Raw genomic sequence first — 20,259 nt, forward strand, 5'->3', positions numbered from 1 at the left:
GCAGTTGTTTTATCAAATAGAGGACGCTTAGACGAAAACGTAAACCCCTCGCTTGCCTTATTTAGTCATCCGTTTAATGTTTAAAGGTCTGCGCACTGTGTACTGTCAGTGCTTCAGTGTTGTTAGCAGATAGCATAGCGCATGGGTTTGAAGCTGTTTGGCGAAACTCGTACAACCATAAGAATGATTTGATCGCCAATAGTTTTGGACATCATGGAAACGAAGATGCTTATTTTAGCTGAAGTTTATGTGGAGTTGTTTGCGTGCTGCTAGCATGAACTAGCTTCGATGTTTTCATAGCAAATCACTGGATGTTACCATTCACTGCTTGAAAAAATCGTAATCCTGCTACAAATTGTAAGTATAAATGAGAAAGTATACCATTGCTTTACAGTATTACAGCATTTACAGTATTAGCAATGATGCCAACAATGATGCTATGTAGCTCATATTGCTGTGGAACTTACTAAAGTAACTTACTGTGATGTTTTAGCAAAAAAGAAACATGCAGACTTGATGTATAGTGATTGATGACTTTGTGTGCATTTAGAGAGGTTTTGGGACACTAAGGAGAAGTCTAGGACACTTACTGTAAAACATTATGTAGCTATTTAGTCATTTCATGTATGTGCTCAACTTCAGTTTATTACGCAAGACCCTGGTGAATCAGGAAATGTAGAGTGAGTGAAACTGAATCTCCAGCATCAATAGACACATTATACACCAAAAAAATCAATGGCGTTTTATGTTTTTTTAACATGTTCTTCTGTATTAGATGAGCTCAAATGTAACTAAATGATGGACAAATAAGCTTAGATGTGAATGGATGTCTTCTCCCAATTGTCTACTTCAATTTGAATTCTGAATGATCATTGTGCTATGTGTACAATTTCAGATGCATAGTGTTAAAATTAACAAGTACAAATCGTTCAAAAATGAGCTTTAAAATGCGTGTGCCCACAGGCATCTCCAATGTTTCACACTGACTATTCTCTATTCTAATTAAAAATCTAGCAAGTCACAAGGACTACTTAATCCTTTTTCCCTTTTGAAATCTTTTTGCTTTATGTAACATGTTCCCCTCAGTTAACTCCTGTTTTGTCTATTAGTTACCTTTCACTCATGCCTCACTATTTTGCTCAAAAGTTCACAAAGGGTTTGGAAAATAATGTTGGATCATACAAGCACTATGTGTTGAATTCCAGTAGAACTCTTCATTCCTAATATAAATTCTAAATCTCAAAACCTAAAGGTGATGAAACACCTTGATAGTAAATAGCTAAACCACACTCAGTGTAATAGAATTATTACAGATTATTTTCCATGAAGTGTTGCAGCACTATAATGGAGGAGTTGGCTTGACCCAGGACTCTAAGCACCAGAGGTCATATCACTGTAGGACAATCTGACTAGACAAGGAACTTGAAAGAGAAGGAAGAGAAAACTCTATAGTCTACCAAACCACTCACCAAAATCTTCTTCATTATCACCCAAGAGCTAACAAACAAAGACTGTACACCAGACAGAAGGCTCAACACCACTGTTCAGGATGTGACACGAAATATCCATGATTACATCCTAACACTGGCCCCGATTGATGGGCTGATGAGGGCATGTCCCAGTCAGAAGGGGGACATAGTTACCGTGAAAACAGTGGCGCTGTCATGGCAGGATTACCTACATGGAATTCAACACTGACAGGTAGCAGAAGTGGCTGACAAGACAATCTGACCAATGTCTGGAAAAGGTAGGACTGAAGGACAGTACTGTGTCACTGATCATGGTAGTAAAAATACAAGAACTAAGCACTAGGTTAATTGTAACAGGTGGCATTACACCACACAAGATGCAGACTGTACAAAGGAGCCACTGAAAGTAACACTAATACAAGATTCCTGCAGGGAAAGCAAATATTAAGAGACCTGACCAAGTGGCAGAGACCATGTATAGAAACATATGCAAGACATATAATCTGAACAACTTCAAATCTGTGTGTGTTAACAAAAAGGTTGTCCCAGTGGTGATTGGGGCTCTTGTGGAAGAGACACCAATGCTGGGGGGTGTGGCACCAACAGGAATAAAACCATCAATCTCATTTCAGAAGCGTTCAAGGCTAGAATCAGTGAAAATACTCTGTCAGAGGCCTCTCTCTCTCGCTTTCTCTATCTATCTATCTATCTATCTATCTATCTATCTATCTATCTATCTATCTATCTATCTATCTATCTATCTATCTATCTATCTATCTATCTATCTATCTATCTATCTATCTATCTATCTATATAATATATAATGTGTGTGTGTGTGTGTGTGTGTGTGTGTGTGTAAATATATAGTAGCTGGAGTAAGAGTGGCTGGTGTTTCAAAGCATAGTCTGGCTAACACAGGGTGTTCATCATTGGTTGAGTGTTCTGTACAGAGGGAGCAGTGATTTTCCACACCAATTTCTTGTTAGCCCTTTGTAAGTCTTTCTTTGTCATCACATTATTTTCTTGTTCCTGGTTTCTTTTTCTTTGTTCCTAATGTAAATTTTTCATTACTAATTCACAGATGGGTCTGACTGCTGGTTCCCTGAAATTGGATTATCATAATAACTCCTGGACTGTCCTAATTAAGACTCCTCTCTGTCACTCACTCACACACTCTTCTCACATTCATTTTTCCCTCACACAGTCTTGACACATTTTTTGCTTGTGTTTTCATTCCTTTCACTCACACACTCTCTCCATCAGGAACACAAACACACCACACAAACATAACACCAGTGAAATCCAAAACCAACTCTAAGTCCTTTACAACTATATGTGGATGAGAGTTCATGAAGAGTGGTAATGTTTTCTTGACTTTTCACTATGTACTAAAAGACTACAGGAAAATTTAACAAACAAATGTCAGTTAATAAAGAGCTCTTCTTACCTCACTGTACCAAGTCTCATCAGCACTGTGGGAACAGAGGAAAATAAACTTAGAAGAAACAGCTTTGAGGTTTTAAACTTGTGAACTGTCTGTGGTGTATTTAATGATGTTAATTTTAGTGTATTAAAATTCTCTTCCTGTTTTACTGCACTGTTCTCTCCTTTTTCAACAAATGCGCGCACACACACACGACATGTCATGAAACAGTACAGTGTTATTGCTGTAGTTCAGGCCACTGAGACCCTCAATCTTCACATGCAGCAAGTGGAGATCTGGAGATCATCCCATCTACTAAAACTCTTTCCACACTCTTCTTTTCCGAGACTTTCTGCGATTGTCTGTGAGGTGTGTTGGTGTGGACAGTAACAGCGGACGTTTGTGGAGTATTGAAGCTTTTTTAGGTGCCAGATTCTCCTATTTAATTTCTCCTGATTTCAGCAATCTGACATAGTCCTCATGATGGCATCTCCTGATGTGTTTGTGGAGTTAAATTTGAACTGTATGGGAAAGTGGACACACACAGCAGAAGACTTGCAAATGGATATCATTCATTCCTAGAGAGAAAAAAGGCATTATAATTTCGGTGTGAGATGCAACATAATTATGGTAAACAACTGTCGGGTGGCTGTTGTGGTGGAACTTTGAATAAAGAGCAAGTCAGACGTGATTAAAAGAGTAATTTAATAAAGAAAATAAGACATACAAAAACACAGCTGTGTGAGAGCAAATGCTCTAAAGCGAAAGCTCTAAAGGGGTAGACTGATTCTGTTCCTTAAATCTAAACTTCAATTCCCGGAAGGGATGTCCTGTCATCCTGTTTACCCGTTTCCTGCTCCTTATCGCGCTAAACACTTTTGCACATACCAGGATGCTCTGTTCCACCAGGACAGACACAGTTTGCTAGTTCCTCTTTATCAGCATTAGTCGCACGACACATGCAAGATCACGAAGCAACTGATTCAGCAGTCATTTTGTTTACACAATATACAAAGACAGAATGTGCAGACTAAACAATTCATATAGGATTACATAGAGAAAGGATTAACATGATTATATATGATTCACATGATAATACATGATCGAATAATAATTTCCATCACACTGTACATCATGTAAACAATATTAATACTTAAAGCAAAATATCATCACAAAATAAATACTTAAACAAAATTTGACTTATATTGTAATTCAGTATATTTTCAATGCACCTAATCTGGGAGACCCATGAACTACACAGCTTTTCTGGATCAAAAACCGCAAACTTTCATCGAGCGTTTGTTATTTTAACAAGGAGGAATGTTGAGCTAAATCAGGTGTGTCATTGTAGGGCAAACACTGACCTGGTACGTTTTAGTTTAAAAACTCAAGTAAGATTCAAGATTAACTCAGTGAAATTAAAAAAGGTGTTTGGACTTAACCTTGTGCAGAGCACTTTTTGAGCCTTATGTAGCCAAACATGACGCCGACATCTTTGGCGTACTCATCTCCGTACCACATCAGGAGCTCCTGTCCTGCTTTGATGGGTAGACAGCCATGGTAGAGAACCCCCCATGATACTAGAAGGTCAACAAATTCTGCTCTTCATCATTACGAGCACAGTTTATATACCTAAAAACAGAGACAGACAGGCACACACACACACACACACACACACACACACACACAGAGGGAGAGAGAGAGAGGATGAATAACTGGCAGTTTTTTAATCAAATAATAGACTATAAAATTCATTATTCATCACATATGGCCAACAACCCACGAGCTGCAGATTCAGTGCTGCATTCTCCACCTCATCCAATTAGAGTGAGTCGCTCTCTTAGCATCTATGTACTTAATACACTGATTGCAAAAACAAAATTACATTTAAAGGGGCTATATATGAAATCATACTGTGTTCAGTGTGAATACTGTTCTACAGTAGGACTCAACATTTAAAGCAAACTAGGTCTGTTGCCCCAGAGAACAGTACTGAAATACAGTTAATAAAATGTGTTTGTAAAAATATAATAGAGCACTTGTGGCACTTGAAGGAAGCTGAGAAACAGGAGCTTTGTTGACAAATGATATGTATTGCATGGGACCAAAGAACTGAAAATAAACAATAAAAATGCTCATTTTTGTTTCTGTAAAATATATTGATTTTGATGTATGATATTTTTCAAATGAGCTTCTGAATGACTTGAATGTTCCAACTGGAACAGTTTGACATTTTTTAAACTCTCCCAAGCCAGCATCAGGAATACTGGTCTTCTGAATCTTCAGACCGGATGGAAGTGTTTGTCTGGTTTGATCTTTGACCCCCAGAGAAACAGGGGTATCTGGGATAATGAGAGGGGAATGTAAACCTCACACTGCACTCATCAGTGTCTGGAAGGACAGGAGACAAGAAAGGAAAGAAATGATAACCAGTATGATACTGAGTGTGAGTGCCTGGATGGTGGTAGCTCAATGGTTAATGTACTTGACTAATAATCAGACGTTTGCCAGTTCAATCTTGTACTGTTAGGCCCCTGAGCAAGACCCTCAGTTGTATTGTCATAATTGTATGTTGTTTTGGATAAAAGCATCAGCTAAATGCTTACCGATTTTCAGTCATCTACGTGCAACCGTTCAACAGAAATCCCACGCTGAGTACGCGGTGTTGTGGGGGGGGGTTTGGTAAATTTCCACAACAGCATTTGTCCTTTTTTAAATGGCCTTTTAAAACATGCTTCTGGTATAAGATCATTTCAAATTGTGTCTTAGAAAATACAATTAGCATCCGCATGACATGTCTAAACAGCAATGAATCTCTTCTTAAGCAATTCATTAATTATCCCGCTAGAGGGTGATAGAGTGTTTTCTTGAACGGGAATATTTCATTGCCATGGCCCTGACTACGCATGCTGCCCAACTGCACCCTGCTCATATTAAGTCTTAAAACCGGACCAGTCAGATGAAGAGTAGGGATAACGGTAGATTTATTTTAATTTTTTAAGTGAAAAATAATTTGTATTTATTTGCGATTGTCAAGTGTGTTATACTGCTTATCTACCAGTATGGCTCAATGCTCAGTGTAACTAGACGAACAGAAGGGGGCGCTGATTCCAAAAACCTAAAATCATGCATTAAATCTTGAAAACTAAGTTCAGTCTTCACAGTGTAAAATGTTGAAATAAAATCGAATATAAAAAAAAAATGTTGTAGTGGTCAGAGCTAAGTTATGTGTACAGTTATGTCTGTAGAGGTTAATTCTCTTTCATCGCCTTCTTGCTGATGTGGTAAATACATATTTCTAAAGATATTTGTCTTTAGTTTAAAGTAAGTTTTAGCCAGAAAGGGCATGCATACCCTCTCAACGGCGGGATCTTGCAGATAAATGTGTTAACCACATCTAGCTTTTCACTTCTGTGCTGCGTCTGTTCTCATCATTTGATATTTGAACATGGTGATCAGTCTCATTATAGAACAGTAAGACTCTTTCTTTAGTTCAGATACGTTTTAATGCAGCATGATTAGAGATTAACAGAATAGAAATGAATAGAACAGAGATTAACAGAAGAGAGATTAAAAGAATAGAGATTTACAGGTGATTTCTTAGAATTTGATTATGCCTAATCATGAACTAATTTGGAGTATAAAATTACCATTGACAATTTTATGTATTCTAGTCTCAGGCATAAACTTCATCTAGGCCCATACAGTGGTGTTCTTTACTTCTCAATGGTGAACTGCTGTTTATTTAAACATTTTCATCTTTAAAATGGGATGGTGAAAGTGTTTTTTGTTTTTTTTTGTTAAAATACATGGCTGTACCTTGTTACTTCATCCTTGTTTTATGTAAAAGTGCACATAGACCAAGGTCAATTCCAGTATTCCAGTGCTATTGTAAGGAAAAATTCCATATTTTCCTTAACTTGTCCTGCTGATCTCACCGTCTGCCTCGCCTGGTCTGGTTGTCCTTCCTCATGGCCCTGGGGCATGTTTCTCAGAATGAGTGACACTGGACGAGTAAAAGCAAATAAATGAATCTGTTAAACCTTTATAGCTGGATTTGGTGTGATCAGAAAATAATAAAGGACAAATAATTTGTGAATGTTACAACAGAATTACAAATAATATCATTCACAGTCTACTATGCATTGTCTACCTTTATTCTACTACAAAGCAAAGGCTTCCAAACCACTGGTTAATTACTGATCACATGACTTCCTCTGTTCACACATAAGTATGATGACTTTAAAATTAGACCAGCTCATGTCACACATGTCAGCAGCTGCCAAACACTTTGCAAAGTCTGCGTGTCACTGTGCAACATAATCAGAGTTACAAGATAGATTTAATTAGACACAAACATATTTAAGGATGTTTTCTTAAATGTTATTACATTCATATTTTACTCTTGTGTGGCTGAGCAGTAAAAATCTTTAAAGAGGTGGTTTGTGCTTTAACCCTTGTGTTGTCTTAAGGGTCAAAAATGACCCACCACAACATTTAACTGTAGAGAAAACCCCCTTAATGATCTTTTTTCAACATGAAATTTAAATTTCCATGAAAGCTGTACACCTCCAGGGTACAAAGATTGTCTTAGGGTCATTTTTGACCCATCAGTTATAAAATCATTTACATTCCACAAAAACAACAAAATCACACACACACACACACACACACACACACACACACAATGAGAAATTGAAATTATCTGCTACTGATAGAACTCTAAAAACTACAACTTTCTTGTGCATGTGCATGTCCCCTCTATGACCCCACAAATCTCTCAAGTTCAAAGACTAAATAAAATCAAATTCAGATTAAATAAATTGAATTTCAGACCAAATAAACATTTCTTGAAAGCATTGTTTACTAAAGGGGAATGCAGTAGTGAAAGGCTGTAAAAGGTGCGGCAGGTAACAGTACTCCCAGTTCTCTCTTTGCTGAAGACATGAGTGCACGCTTCAGTGCCCAACAGGTCATAGATCTGATTTTTTCAGACGTCCAGGAATAACAAGAGATCAATGATTTAGAAGAGGTATCTGAAGAAGAAGATGGATGGGGAGGAATACAACCCGGAGCACGATGAATCATCTTCAGATGAAGAAGAAATCCCCCAAGCTAACAGAGAGACATTTTTGTTAAAAAATGGCAAAATAACATGGTCCCTGTTACCATATGACATACATGGCAGGGAGGCAACTCAAAATGTCATAAGGATGACCCCAGGGCCCACAAGATAGGCAGTTGGCCATGACATCACTTCAGCATTCTCTGCATGTATATCACACCAGTCATCGAAAAAAATCCACCTGGAAATGACAAATTTGGAAGGTTTCTCTATATATGGGGACATCTGGAAAATAATGTATGTTATTGACCTGCGAGCTTACATAGGGCTGCTAATTTTAGCAGGTGGTTTTTAGCTCACGAGGTGAGGCTACATCTAGTCTCTGGGATGCAGAGAGTAGAAGGGTGATTTTCAGTGCCACAATGCCACTGAAAGTGTTTCACACTTTTTCACGAATGCTAGGAGAAAAATGGGAGATTGATATGTTGTAGTTGAATTTCTCACTGTAGGGTGCATAAGAAAATATCACTATGTTGCCAAAAAATGCTGATGACTGTAATTGTTTCCTTTCAATACAAGACATTAAAAACTACTTTCTGCACATTTCCGCTACTTTCTGAAGCTATAGAATTGCCATCTCTTAATAAAATGTTAATGTTAACACCTATGCAGAACCTTAAGCAAAAATGATGATAATACATCTGTACTTTAGTGTACGAAAAATAATATAACAGGTGTGCTGTAATAAAAACGAGTGGTGGCCACTGATTAAATGCAGTCTTTCTGCAATATGAAAAGAGAAAACTCAAATATTCATAGACAGACTTGCATGAAGGTTGTTTCTTCAAGCAAAGTAGATTGGGGGTTTAAAACTCAATTCAGCTATTTTAAAGGCGGGTCATTTTTGACCCTTAGGACACGGGGTGTATACATAATATTAAGACAACACGAGGGTTAAATGAACTGAGGCAGCAGATGTTCTGCTGCTTCTGTGTCTCCTAAGTGGACGCTAAAAGCCACAGAAGAGTCAAATACACTTTACAGAAGGAGCAGTAAACATTTAGTGAGAGCTCAGTGACCCTGGGGCTGAACCTTTACTGTTCCTTAATCAACATGTACTTCATTTGACCTTTACTGTTCCTTAAACAAAGTGTACTACATTTCAAGAGAGCCCTGATAATCCTCACTCAAACTATCATTACCTACCACCTCTGTACTTTAACAATCCACATCAGGCAGTTAAAAACAGACATATGTGTTCAACCCAGCAATGCAGTTCAGGGAATCCTTAATTCATGTATATATCATATATACATGTCCATGTCCAGTGTGAGGTTAGTTAATGTGAAAATGTCACTTTCCGGTGCAAGAAAAAATGAAATTAACTATCTGGATAGTTTTTTCTAGAGTAACCGTCCCTGTATGTATTTTGGATATTGTCTCTTGGATGTATATTTGCTTTTGGTCTGCTTCTCCAGTGTTGACCATTGCCTGAACTGCTTTCTCTATGAAATCATCTGTATAGTAATTTTTGCTCTGTACTAGTTTTTAATTTTTGTCTGTTTTTTCATTTATGCAGTGGATTTCCCATATTGTCAGTAAACCTATTTTTGTTCAACTCATCTGCACACATCTGATTAGTCATGTTGCCTTACATTGATCTTTATCCTAGCAATGGTTTCTACAATGTGATTTTAAACCACGGTGCTTTATATCTGGGCTGTTGAGTGCATTCTTTTAAAGTAAGACAAATGATCAACCTACTGGTCTACAACTGCTGTTACCTGATACATGTACACAAGATGTATAGAGAAACAGCTCTAAATCTACTTTTATTCCACTATTCAGTTGTCTGCCACACTGTTCTCACAATGAAAGTCTTCATTTTATGGTTGTGGACATCACCTTATTGAAAAGCAAGTATAAATATCTTTATTTGCATTGAAATAATATGAACTGCAAAAAATATTGCCAACTAAAGGCAAATATGACTATTATGTTCTTCTGTAAAAACACAGGCTCCTCTAATGATGTCACTAATAATTAATTTTCTGTCTCTGATCTTTCTGCACATGATTCCAGCACATACAGTTACATCACTGCAACTACACAACTTCATATGTATTCTTGAACAAACTCATTTAATCAGTGGTGGTGTAATATACTTTAGCACAAATGTGAACTTCGTTCTGACGAAAAGGCCCCATGTTTCCTGTGCAAAGTCACTCATTTCTGCTAACCCCTCCCCCACACTGCTACAAGTCTAACAGAGCTCTTCTCACTTTGTGGTTTAGCGCAGAATCAGCTCAGTGTTCTGCAGTAGCTGCTGGAGTTAGAGAGGAGAGAAGTGAAGCTGTAAGAGAACTCCCACTCTCTTATGGGGCCCAGACTCCTCTAATGACCTCTTTCATGCATCATGTTTCAGAATCTTTTGTGAGTGATTTAAATGTGAATTATAACCAGCAGACAACATGTTCCTTAAAGGAATCCATGGAATTTATGAGCGGCACGTACACATAGCCAACATGTCTTTGACTGAAAGAGGAATTCTACATCACACAGTTAAGATTGTGGAAAAGCCTGAACTATGTAAAGGCACTAATGAGTGAGACAGGGACCAGTGTTATGTAGATAAACAGTTTAAAACTAAAAGAGCAAAGAAAGGTTTGTAATTCTTGCCATACTGTTATTTTCATCCTCGGTTTATTGGTTTGATTTGATCACATACATACATGCACACACACACACACACACACACACACACACACACACACACACACACACACACACACACACACACACACACGCAGACACACACACGCAGACACACACACAGTGCAGTGATAGTAATCAATAAACAGAAATGTTTTCTCCATGAATGTGCAGCCATGGCAGTTGCTGCATGTGAAGATTGAGGCCCTGAATCACAGGAATAACACCCACAGAGTACTGTGTGTGTGTTTTTTTTTTCACCTCAGTTTGGACAGAGCACTCTCATACCATTTCACTGTGAGTTATAATGTGTATGACTGTGTATGTGACAAATATACTCTGACGATCCACCATCATCCCTGTCCGGAAGAAACCTCGACCCTCCGACCTCAATGACTACTGCCCTGTTGCACTCACATCAGTCGTGATGAAGTGCTTTGAAAAGCTAGTCAGAAACTTCATGACATCTTCACTGCCAGCCTCCATGGACCCACTGCAGTTTGCATACCGCCACAACCGCTCCACTGATGATGCAATTGCACATCTGTTCCACACCACACTGACCCACCTGGACGAAGGGAGAGGAAATTATGTTAAAATGCTGTTTGTCGACTACAGTTCAGCATTTAACACTATCATCCCCTTCCTACTCACTACTAAGTTGGAGGATCTAGGACTGCATACATCCCTGTGCGACTAGATCTCCAACTTCCTAACAGACAGACCACAATCGGTACGGGTGGGCAACTGTGCCTCATCCACCCTCACACTCAGCACTGGAGCTCCTCAGGGTTGTGTCCTAAGCCCCCTGCTCTACTCACTGTACACTTACGACTGCACAGCCACTTCCAGCTCCACCATCATTGTCAAGTTTGCTGATGACACCTTTGTCATGGGCCTGATCTCAGACAATGATGAGAGGGCTACCTGGAGGAGATTAAACACCTGGAAAATTGGTGCCAGGAAAATAATCTCCTCCTAAACGTCAGTAAGACAAAGGAGCTGATCGTGGATTGCAGCAAGAAGCAGGAGCGGCACTACCAACCTGTGAGGATCAGTGGAACCACGGTGGAGAGAGTAGATAGTTTCAGGAACCTTGGTGTTCACATCTCACAGGACCTGTCCTGGTCCTGCCATACCAACTCCCTGGCAAAGAAGGCTCGTCAGCGTCTTTACCACCTCAGACGCCTAAGAGACTTCAGACTGCCCTCCAAGGTACTGCGAACTTCTACACCTGCACTATCGAGAGCATCCTCACGGGGAACATCACAGTCTGGTTTGAGAATAGCACCAAGCAGGACAGACAAGCACTCCAAAGGGTAGTGCATTCCGCAGAACGCATCACTCACACGGAACTTCCTGGCCTGCAGACCATCTACTACAAGCGGTGCCAGACCAAGGCCAGGAGGATTGTGAAGGACCCCACCCATCCCAATAATAGGCTCTTCTCTCTGTTGAGGTGATGGAGGCGCTTTCGCTCCCTGAAGACCAAGACAGAGAGACTGAAGAGGAGCTTCTTCCCACAGGACATTCGGGCCCTGAATCAGGGAAACTGAAAAACTGTGGGGACCCCCACCACCATGTAGAATAACTGTATATATATATATATATATATATATATATATATATATATATATATATATAGATAGATAGATATCCTATTACCATCATGTAACATAAAAACTGTAAATATGCCATTTTACAAAATGGATCTGTACATTCTGTACATTGTGTACATATATATATACACAACCATATACATTGTACATTGTGTATATAATCATAATATACATATATTGTACATACATTGTTAATATATTTTTGTACATATATAGAATATATGTTTCTTTGTGCATGCGTGTGTGTGTCTGAGTCTGTACCAAGGAAATAACAATCACAGAGCAATCTATGGTATGTGTGTGTTTGTGTGGGTGTAAATACATTTGTTTGTGTGTGTGTGTGGTTGTGTGTGTGTGTGTGTGTGTGGGTGTGTGTGCACATGCATTTGTTGAAAAAGGAGAGAACAGTGCATTAAAAGAGGAAGATAATTTAAATACACTAAAAATAACATCATTAAATACACCACAGACAGTTCACATGGTTAAAACCTCAAAGCTGTTTCTTCTGAATTTATTTTCCTCTGTTCCCACACTGCTGATGAGACTTTGTACAGTGAGGTAAGAAGAACTCTTTATTAACTTACATTTGTTTGTTAAATTTCCTCGTAGTCTGTGCTTTTAGTAAATAGCATAAAGGTCAAGAGAACATTACCACTCTTCATGAACTCTCATCCACATATAGTTGTAGAGGACGTGGAGTTGGTTTTGGAGTTCAGTGGTGTTATGTTTATGTGGTGTGTTTGTGTTCCTGATGGAGAGACTGTGTGAAACAAAGGAATAAAAAAGCAAGCAAAAAATGAGTGTGAATGTGAGAAGTGCGTGTGAGCGAGTGACAGAGATGAGTCTTAATTAGGACAGTCCAGTTGTTATTATGATAATCCATTAACAGGAAACAAGCAGTCAGACCCATCTGTGAATTAGAAATGAAAAATTTACATTAGGAACAAAGATAAAAAAAACCAGGAACAAGAAAATAATGTGATGACAAAGAAAGACTTACAAAGGGCTAATAAGAAATTGGTGTGGAACATCACTGCTCCTTCTGTACAGAACACTCAACCAATGATGATTTATATATATATTTATATATATATATATATATATATATATATATATATATATATATATATATATATATATATATATATATATATATATATATATATATATAGAGAGAGAGAGAGAGAGAGAGAGAGAGAGAGAGAGAGAGAGAGAGAGAGAGGCCTGGGGGTGTGACAGAGTATTTTTACTGATTCTAGCCTTGAGGTCTTCTGAAATTAGATTGGTGCTTTTATTCCTGTTGGAGCCACAACTCCCAGCATTGGTGTCTCTGCCACAAGTGCCCCAATCACCACTGGGACAACCTTTTTGTTAACACACACAGATTTGAAGTTGTTCAGATTATTTGTCTTGCATATGTTTCTATACATGGTCTCTGCCACTTGGTCAGGTCTCTTAATATTTGCTTTCCCTGCAAGTGTCTTGTGTTCCTGTTAGTTTCAGATGCTCCTTTGTATAGTCTGCATCTTGTGTGGTGTAATGCACCCCTGTTACAATTAACATAATGCTTAGTTCTTTTATTTTTACTACCATGATCAGTGACTCTGTACTGTCCTTCAGTCATGCCTTTTCCAGACATTGGTAAGATTGTCTTGTCAGCCACTTCTGCTACCTGTCAGTGTTAAATTCCATGTAGGTAATCCTGCCATGACACCTCCACTGTTTTCACGGTAACTATGTCCCCCTTCTGACTGGGACATACCCTCATCAGCCCATCCTTGGGATCCCGTGTTTGGATGTAGTCATGGATATCTCATGTCACATCCTGAACAGTGGTGTTGAGCCTTCTGTCTGGTGTGCAGTCTTTGTTTGTTATATCTTGGGTGATAATGAAGAAGATTTTGGTGAATGGTTTGGTAGGCTATAGAGTTTACTCCCCCTATTCTTTCAAGTTCCTTGTCTAGTCAGATTGCCCTGCAGTGATATGACCTCTGGTGCTAAGATTCCTGGGTCAAGTCAACTCCTCCATTAAAGTGCTGCAACATTTCATGGGAAAAAATTTGCAATAATTCTATTACACTGAGTGTGATTTAGCTATTTACGATCAATTTGTTTGATCACCTTCAAGTTTTGAGATTTAGAATCTATATTATGAATTAAGAGTTCTACTGGAATTCAACACATAGTGCCTCTAAATTCCAACATTATTTTTCAAACCCTTTGTGACCTTCTGAGGAAAGTAGTGAGGCATGAGTGAAAGGTAACAAAATGTACATTTAATGAAGTAACTAATAGACAAAGCAGGAGTTAACTGAAGGGAACATGAAACAAAAATCAAAAATATTTCAAAAGGGCAAAAGGATTAAGTATTTGTTGTGGCTGGCTAGATTTTTATTTGGAATAGAGGAGGTCAGTGTGAAACATTGACTGGAGATGCCTTAAATGAAGAGAATGAAACAAGGTTCATATATGTGTGATGACCAGTCAGTGAGTGATTGGATTGGAATAGAGGAGGTCAGTGTGAAACATTGACTGGTGATGCCTTAAATGAAGAGAATGTAACAAGGTTCATATATGTGTGATGACCAGTCAGTGAGTGATTGGAAACGTGGAAGTGATTTGGTGGTCCAGTTGGTTGAAGGACAGGTGATTGACAGATTGGAGGTGTCTGATTGGCTGGGTGTCAAAGAGTGGTTATGAGTGGGTGATTGTGTGTGTGTGTGTGTGTGTGTGTGTGTGTGTGTGTGTGTGTGTGTGTGTGTGTGTGTGTGTGTGTTTGGCTGGCTGGGTGTCAACATTCTTCATCTTTTGGGTGGGATGAGAATAGACCTCCTAGAACAGACCTGAACAACAAGCTCTCACTACATACATATTGGCCACTTCAGTCTTCTACACTGCTTAGGACATAACAAAATTGTTATTAATACAATATCTATCTGATTTATGACTGTTTAAATACATTTGTATGTAATGCTGAGATGAGGTGTTTAAATAGTTGAAGTTGTTTTTATTTTGTTAAAGTTGGTAGAATGGTTGTGTTTTTATTCTTATCACAATGGCTTTCAAATTGTACATTTAGAGTCTGGACAAGGATTCCTATAAATCCTTTTTGTGAATCAAAACTGAACTGAAATGAGAGGACAAGAGCCAAACCTCCTCAGTAATACAGTTGTGTCATCAGATCAGTCTGACTGATATTTGAAACAGTGTAAACAGAAGCAGAAATGTGATGAACTCAGCTGTGTTGTGTGCTGTTGTGTGTCTGTGCAGGTTTGTTTAATGATGTCACTCAGAACTCCTCTTCTAACTCTCACTCTCATCACTCTGTTCATGTCTCTGGGTAAGACTGCAGTCTTCATCAAAATTGTATTTTTCTTTGTAAAATTTCCAAAACTGTTGAAACCTGCACAAATATTAGGAAAATTCTGATATCTAGTATAAAGATTTTCTGACACACTGTTCCCATTTAATGAAGTTAATTTACATTGGTTACCAAAGCCCCCACATCCCCCTCACCACTGCTACAGAGCTTGCTGAGTGCTTTGTGGTTTTTCTCAAGTTTAGGGCAGTCTTAGATTAAGAGCACACTGTGGTAAGATTAAAATTCACAACCCCACTATAACTACAAAGTGCAGATATATTTTTGTTTGTTTTTCTCTTGACTCAACCTCATATATTATGTGACTGATCGTTAAGTTGTTCAGAGTCACTAGTGTCCACTTCTCCCCAAGCTCCTCCCCCACCCTGCTACAAGCTCTTCTCACTTTGTGTTTTAGCTCAGAATCAGCTCAGAGTTCTGCAGTACCTGCTGGAGTTAGAGAGGAGAGAAGTGAAGCTATAAGATAACTCCCACTCTCTTATGGGGCCCAGACTCCTCTAATGACCTCTTGCATGCATTATATGTTTCAGGGGTTTTTGGAACAAAATGGAGTGTGATGTACAACCCAACTAAAATATGTGTTTTAAAGGGGTCCACAGTGTTTATCAATGGCAGTTACACATACCCAGCAGGGCTGGAAGTCAAAGAGGAATTTTGGGTTAAAGAGCCATTCGATAGAGAACAGGACACACCTGTATATTGCAAACCCACTAAGGACTCAGGCACAATCCAGTGTTATGTCGATAAACAGCAAAAGTTCTCCCTCAAACTGATTAATGTAACGAAGGAGGATGACTATTACTTCAGAATTAAAACAAATGTAATCGAACAAAAATGGCTGGGAGATCCTGTTAAGATCAGTGTCACAGGTGGGTTAAATCTTTAATTTCCTATTTTCTAATTGTGATGCATAGTCTCCTTTACTCAGAGGAATTTGAGTCTTGAAGTTCATTAATGCCTATTTTTAACTATGATGCACATTCTCACTTAATGTAAAGGCGTTTGAGTTTAATTAAGCTGATTATTGAGAGTTGTTAAACTGATTAAGGGTTACTCTGATATACTAGTTGTACTACACAATTTGTTTCTCTTATTTTTTAACAAATTCAAGACAGTTTCATGACAGCAGAATAATTTTCTTAATTGCTTGAAGTTCTTCTGGATGATTCTAAAGTCTAATTGTGATGGATTTCCATTCGTTTGGTTTGATGATTCTCTCATTGTCTTAGAGCTCCTTGTGAACACTTTTCTTGAAGTAATAGAGAGAGAAGCAGCAATTCTGACGTGTACAACCACCTGCAGTCTGACTGACAGTCCAACATTCATCTGGTACAAAAATGGACGTCCTTTATCGTCCAATACAAACCCACTCCACCTGCGGCCAGTCAGCAGTGAGGATGCAGGCAGTTATATGTGTGCTGTAAGAGGATATGAACATCTCCCCTCTCCTGCTCAAACTCTCACTGTCAGATGTGAGTTTACAATGTTGGTTTCATTATATGATTATCTGATTATTGCTAAGTTCATTTCATTGCCAAGTTCAGTTCATTTCTCAGTTAAAATGCAAAAAATACAATGAATTAGTAAAGTCTTATTAGAATTTATATATATATATATATATATATATATATATATATATATATATATATATATATATATATTCTTTACTTTGAGTACATGAGACATTTCATTACTATAAAATGCATTCTCCACATGGTGTTATTGCCTGATTTAAGGTGAAGACATTAGTAATGGTGGGACAACTATACAACATCTCCAGAATCAGCTCTTAGAACAGTAGAGGATACAAGTCCATTAATGAACCTGGATATATGCCTGGTTGATGCAGATCATGCCTGTAGTCTCCTTGCTCCTCCTTTCAGACAGAAGACGTCATATTCATTTCTTCACATTCTCTCATTTTGTGGGTGTTAGATCCTCCAAGGAATGTCTTGGTGTCCATCAGGCCCTCTAGTGAAATTGTGGGGGACAGTTCAGTGACTCTGACCTGCAGCAGTGATGCCAACCCACCTGTGCAGAACTACGCCTGGTTTAAAGAAGGAGGAACCTCATCTGTAGGATCTGGACAGACATACAACATCACCATCAGCTCTAATAGCAGCGGCTGGTATTACTGTGTAGCTCAGAATGAACACGGGATGCTGAAATCAGCTTCCATAGATGCCACTTTAAAGGGTGAGACAGACAGACAGTTATGTTTCATTTTTCATTCATCAGTTCATTAACTTATGCATTTGCTATTCACATTATGAAAGCCCTATATTATGTGTATGAACAATAGTGTGCATGTCTGTTTCTCTCAGCAGGTCACTTCTACATTTTGCCTATCGCTGTTGGAGTCAGCCTCTTTGGGATTGTATTTCCTCTCTCAATAGTTTTATTTATGAAGAGAGAAAGTTTAAGAAGGTAAAGTGAAAGATGTTAATATAAGTTACATGTATAAATGATAACTTTATAGTACCTCATTTCTGTTCCTTTCCAAAAGCACTTTATTAATATGGGAAATCTTGAAAATATGATAAATGCTAATAATAATATCATAAATGCAATATTATGAATACTAATGTCTATTCTCTGTTTTCTGTTTGGACGAACACTGACATTTGGGGTTTTTTGAGCTCAGAGGCAAGAGGCAAAAGAGAAATACAGATGAATCTGATTATGGGGTGAGCTATCACAGAAATCCAGATATATTTGTCAATAAGGAGTCTTAACCCTGCTAAAGAGTTCATAAAATTCATGTAATGACAAATCAGAGCCTTTTAATGACAGCGTCAGTCTTAGTTCTGTATCTTTAGCATTTGTTTATGTCAGAGTGAGAGCTCCATCTGAGATGCAGACTGTCAACAACAAAATAACATTAGTGGAAAAACTCCAATGGAACCTTAACCATAAAGCTATTCAGTGTTTATCATTAAACTGCACATCATTAACTCTGTGCTTCACAGAACGCCGGCCTCAACCCCTGTCATACCTGTGACACTTCCACATCCAGCTCTCCTGTGTATGAGAATACTGCAGTGAGTTCATCATATCAGTTACATCACAGTTATAGAACTCTAGTTATAGAACTCAGTTAGAACTCTAGAATCTTGATAGCACTCTAGAATCTTTTTTGAGATGGGATGTGTAAAGCTCTTGTCATTTTTACTGAATACTGGAGGAATACTACGATACACAGCTTTCTTACATTACCATAATTATATAGAATCCAGAGGAATAGATTATTAAATTTAGATATGCCAAAACATGCATTGTTTTGTTGTGTTTTTTCAATTTGTTAAGCAATATGAAGATGTTTGTGTGTGTGTGTGCTTGTGTGTTTGTGTATGTGTGTGTGTGTGTGTGTGTGTGTGTGTCTGTGTGTATTTTGTTATTCCAAATGTCCTTGTGATCTGATATTCTTTCCTGTGTTTCCTTTTATAGGACTTAAGGAAACATTACTAAGAGAATCATCACTGAGAAATTAAACTTGCAGCTGTATCCCAATGCAGTCAAAAGAGTGAGAGATAGAGGGGAAGAGAGATGGATGATTACATGTAGACAAGAGTGTTCAGTTAATCAATAGGAAAAAATGTAATCAACTGCAAAAAATGTTGCAGCCTTTCTTTTTTTTTGTACTGATGGAAAATAACCTTGTTCTTATTCTGAAAATCGAATTAATTAATAAATCTAAATTAAAATCTAAATGTTTTATTATTTGTTAATTCAATTTTTATCTAGTCCATTAATTTTAATCCAGTTAAAATACTTGAATGTGGTTTCCTCAAAAGCATCATGATGTTTATATCTTGTTCAGTACATGTACTCAGGGATTCTCACTCTAGCAATCTGAACTACAATGAAAATAGAACAAAATAATGTAAAGTGAGCTCAAACCCACGTCAGCTAGATGATGACACCGACAGCGTACTGGGTGAGCATCCACACTTTAATGGTTGGCCCTTGTGCAGAACAGTTAGATCGTGGAACAAGTAAACAAGAAAAGTAAATAACCAAAAGGTGAGGAGTGAACCTCAGCCATTTTGTTACGATGTGAACGAGCTCCTGCTAGACAGTTGTGGCCATAAAACAGTCTGCGCGTATATCGCTCTTCAAAGGAATGGAGGACAACAACACTAGAGGGAAAGAAAAACTAAACACCATGAAGAGTGTGGGAAAAGGGAGAACCAAGGATGGCAGCCACGATGCCCTGGGGAAAATCAAACTAAAACTTCCCAAACAAAACCAGAAAACAGGAGCTGTAATGGCTAAGGGGAGGCTTAGGAGAGAGACAGATTTGAGGGGGAAAACTGCAGAAGGCAGGAGACGTGTAAAAACACAGACACCCTCGCAGCACAGAAGTGAGGTGTCACACAAGGGCTCACATACCTCAATACCCAGAACTTGGCTCAGAACTTTGGCAAAGACCCAGCACTGAGTGACTGGCTCACTGGGCTTATATAGACTTAGCCCAGCTCTTGGCCGTTAAGCCTGATTAGTGTTGTGCCTGACTCGAGACCTCCCTCTGGTGGTTGGAAGGAGCCTCGGCCTGGCACCGAACCTTACAAATAAGGTTACAAAACAACAAA

General features: G+C 38.4%; 1 protein-coding gene across 5 annotated transcripts; it reads left to right on the top strand.

Moving 5' to 3' along the window:
- Positions 1-86: 86 nt before the first annotated feature.
- LOC118242630 (B-cell receptor CD22-like) lies at positions 87-19,363 on the top strand. Of its 5 annotated transcripts, none has more exons than XM_081700758.1 (9): positions 88-357; positions 15,559-15,628; positions 16,198-16,536; positions 16,897-17,139; positions 17,603-17,863; positions 17,992-18,094; positions 18,312-18,354; positions 18,637-18,708; positions 19,115-19,357. In XM_081700758.1, exons 2-9 carry the CDS (start codon positions 15,568-15,570, stop codon positions 19,133-19,135), a joined length of 1,143 nt encoding a protein of 380 aa, XP_081556884.1. In that variant the 5' UTR covers positions 88-357; positions 15,559-15,567; the 3' UTR covers positions 19,136-19,357. The 5 variants fall into 5 exon arrangements, with proteins under 5 accessions (XP_081556889.1, XP_081556884.1, XP_081556887.1 ...); XM_081700761.1 differs by having other exon boundaries at positions 16,924-17,139; XM_081700762.1 differs by having other exon boundaries at positions 16,930-17,139.
- The last annotated feature ends 896 nt before the right edge of the window (positions 19,364-20,259 follow it).

The sequence above is a fragment of the Electrophorus electricus genome, chromosome 18 (genome assembly GCF_041902795.1).
Source record: "Electrophorus electricus isolate QZ-2024a chromosome 18, ASM4190279v1, whole genome shotgun sequence".
In the NCBI taxonomy this organism is placed as follows: Eukaryota; Metazoa; Chordata; class Actinopteri; order Gymnotiformes; family Gymnotidae; genus Electrophorus; species Electrophorus electricus.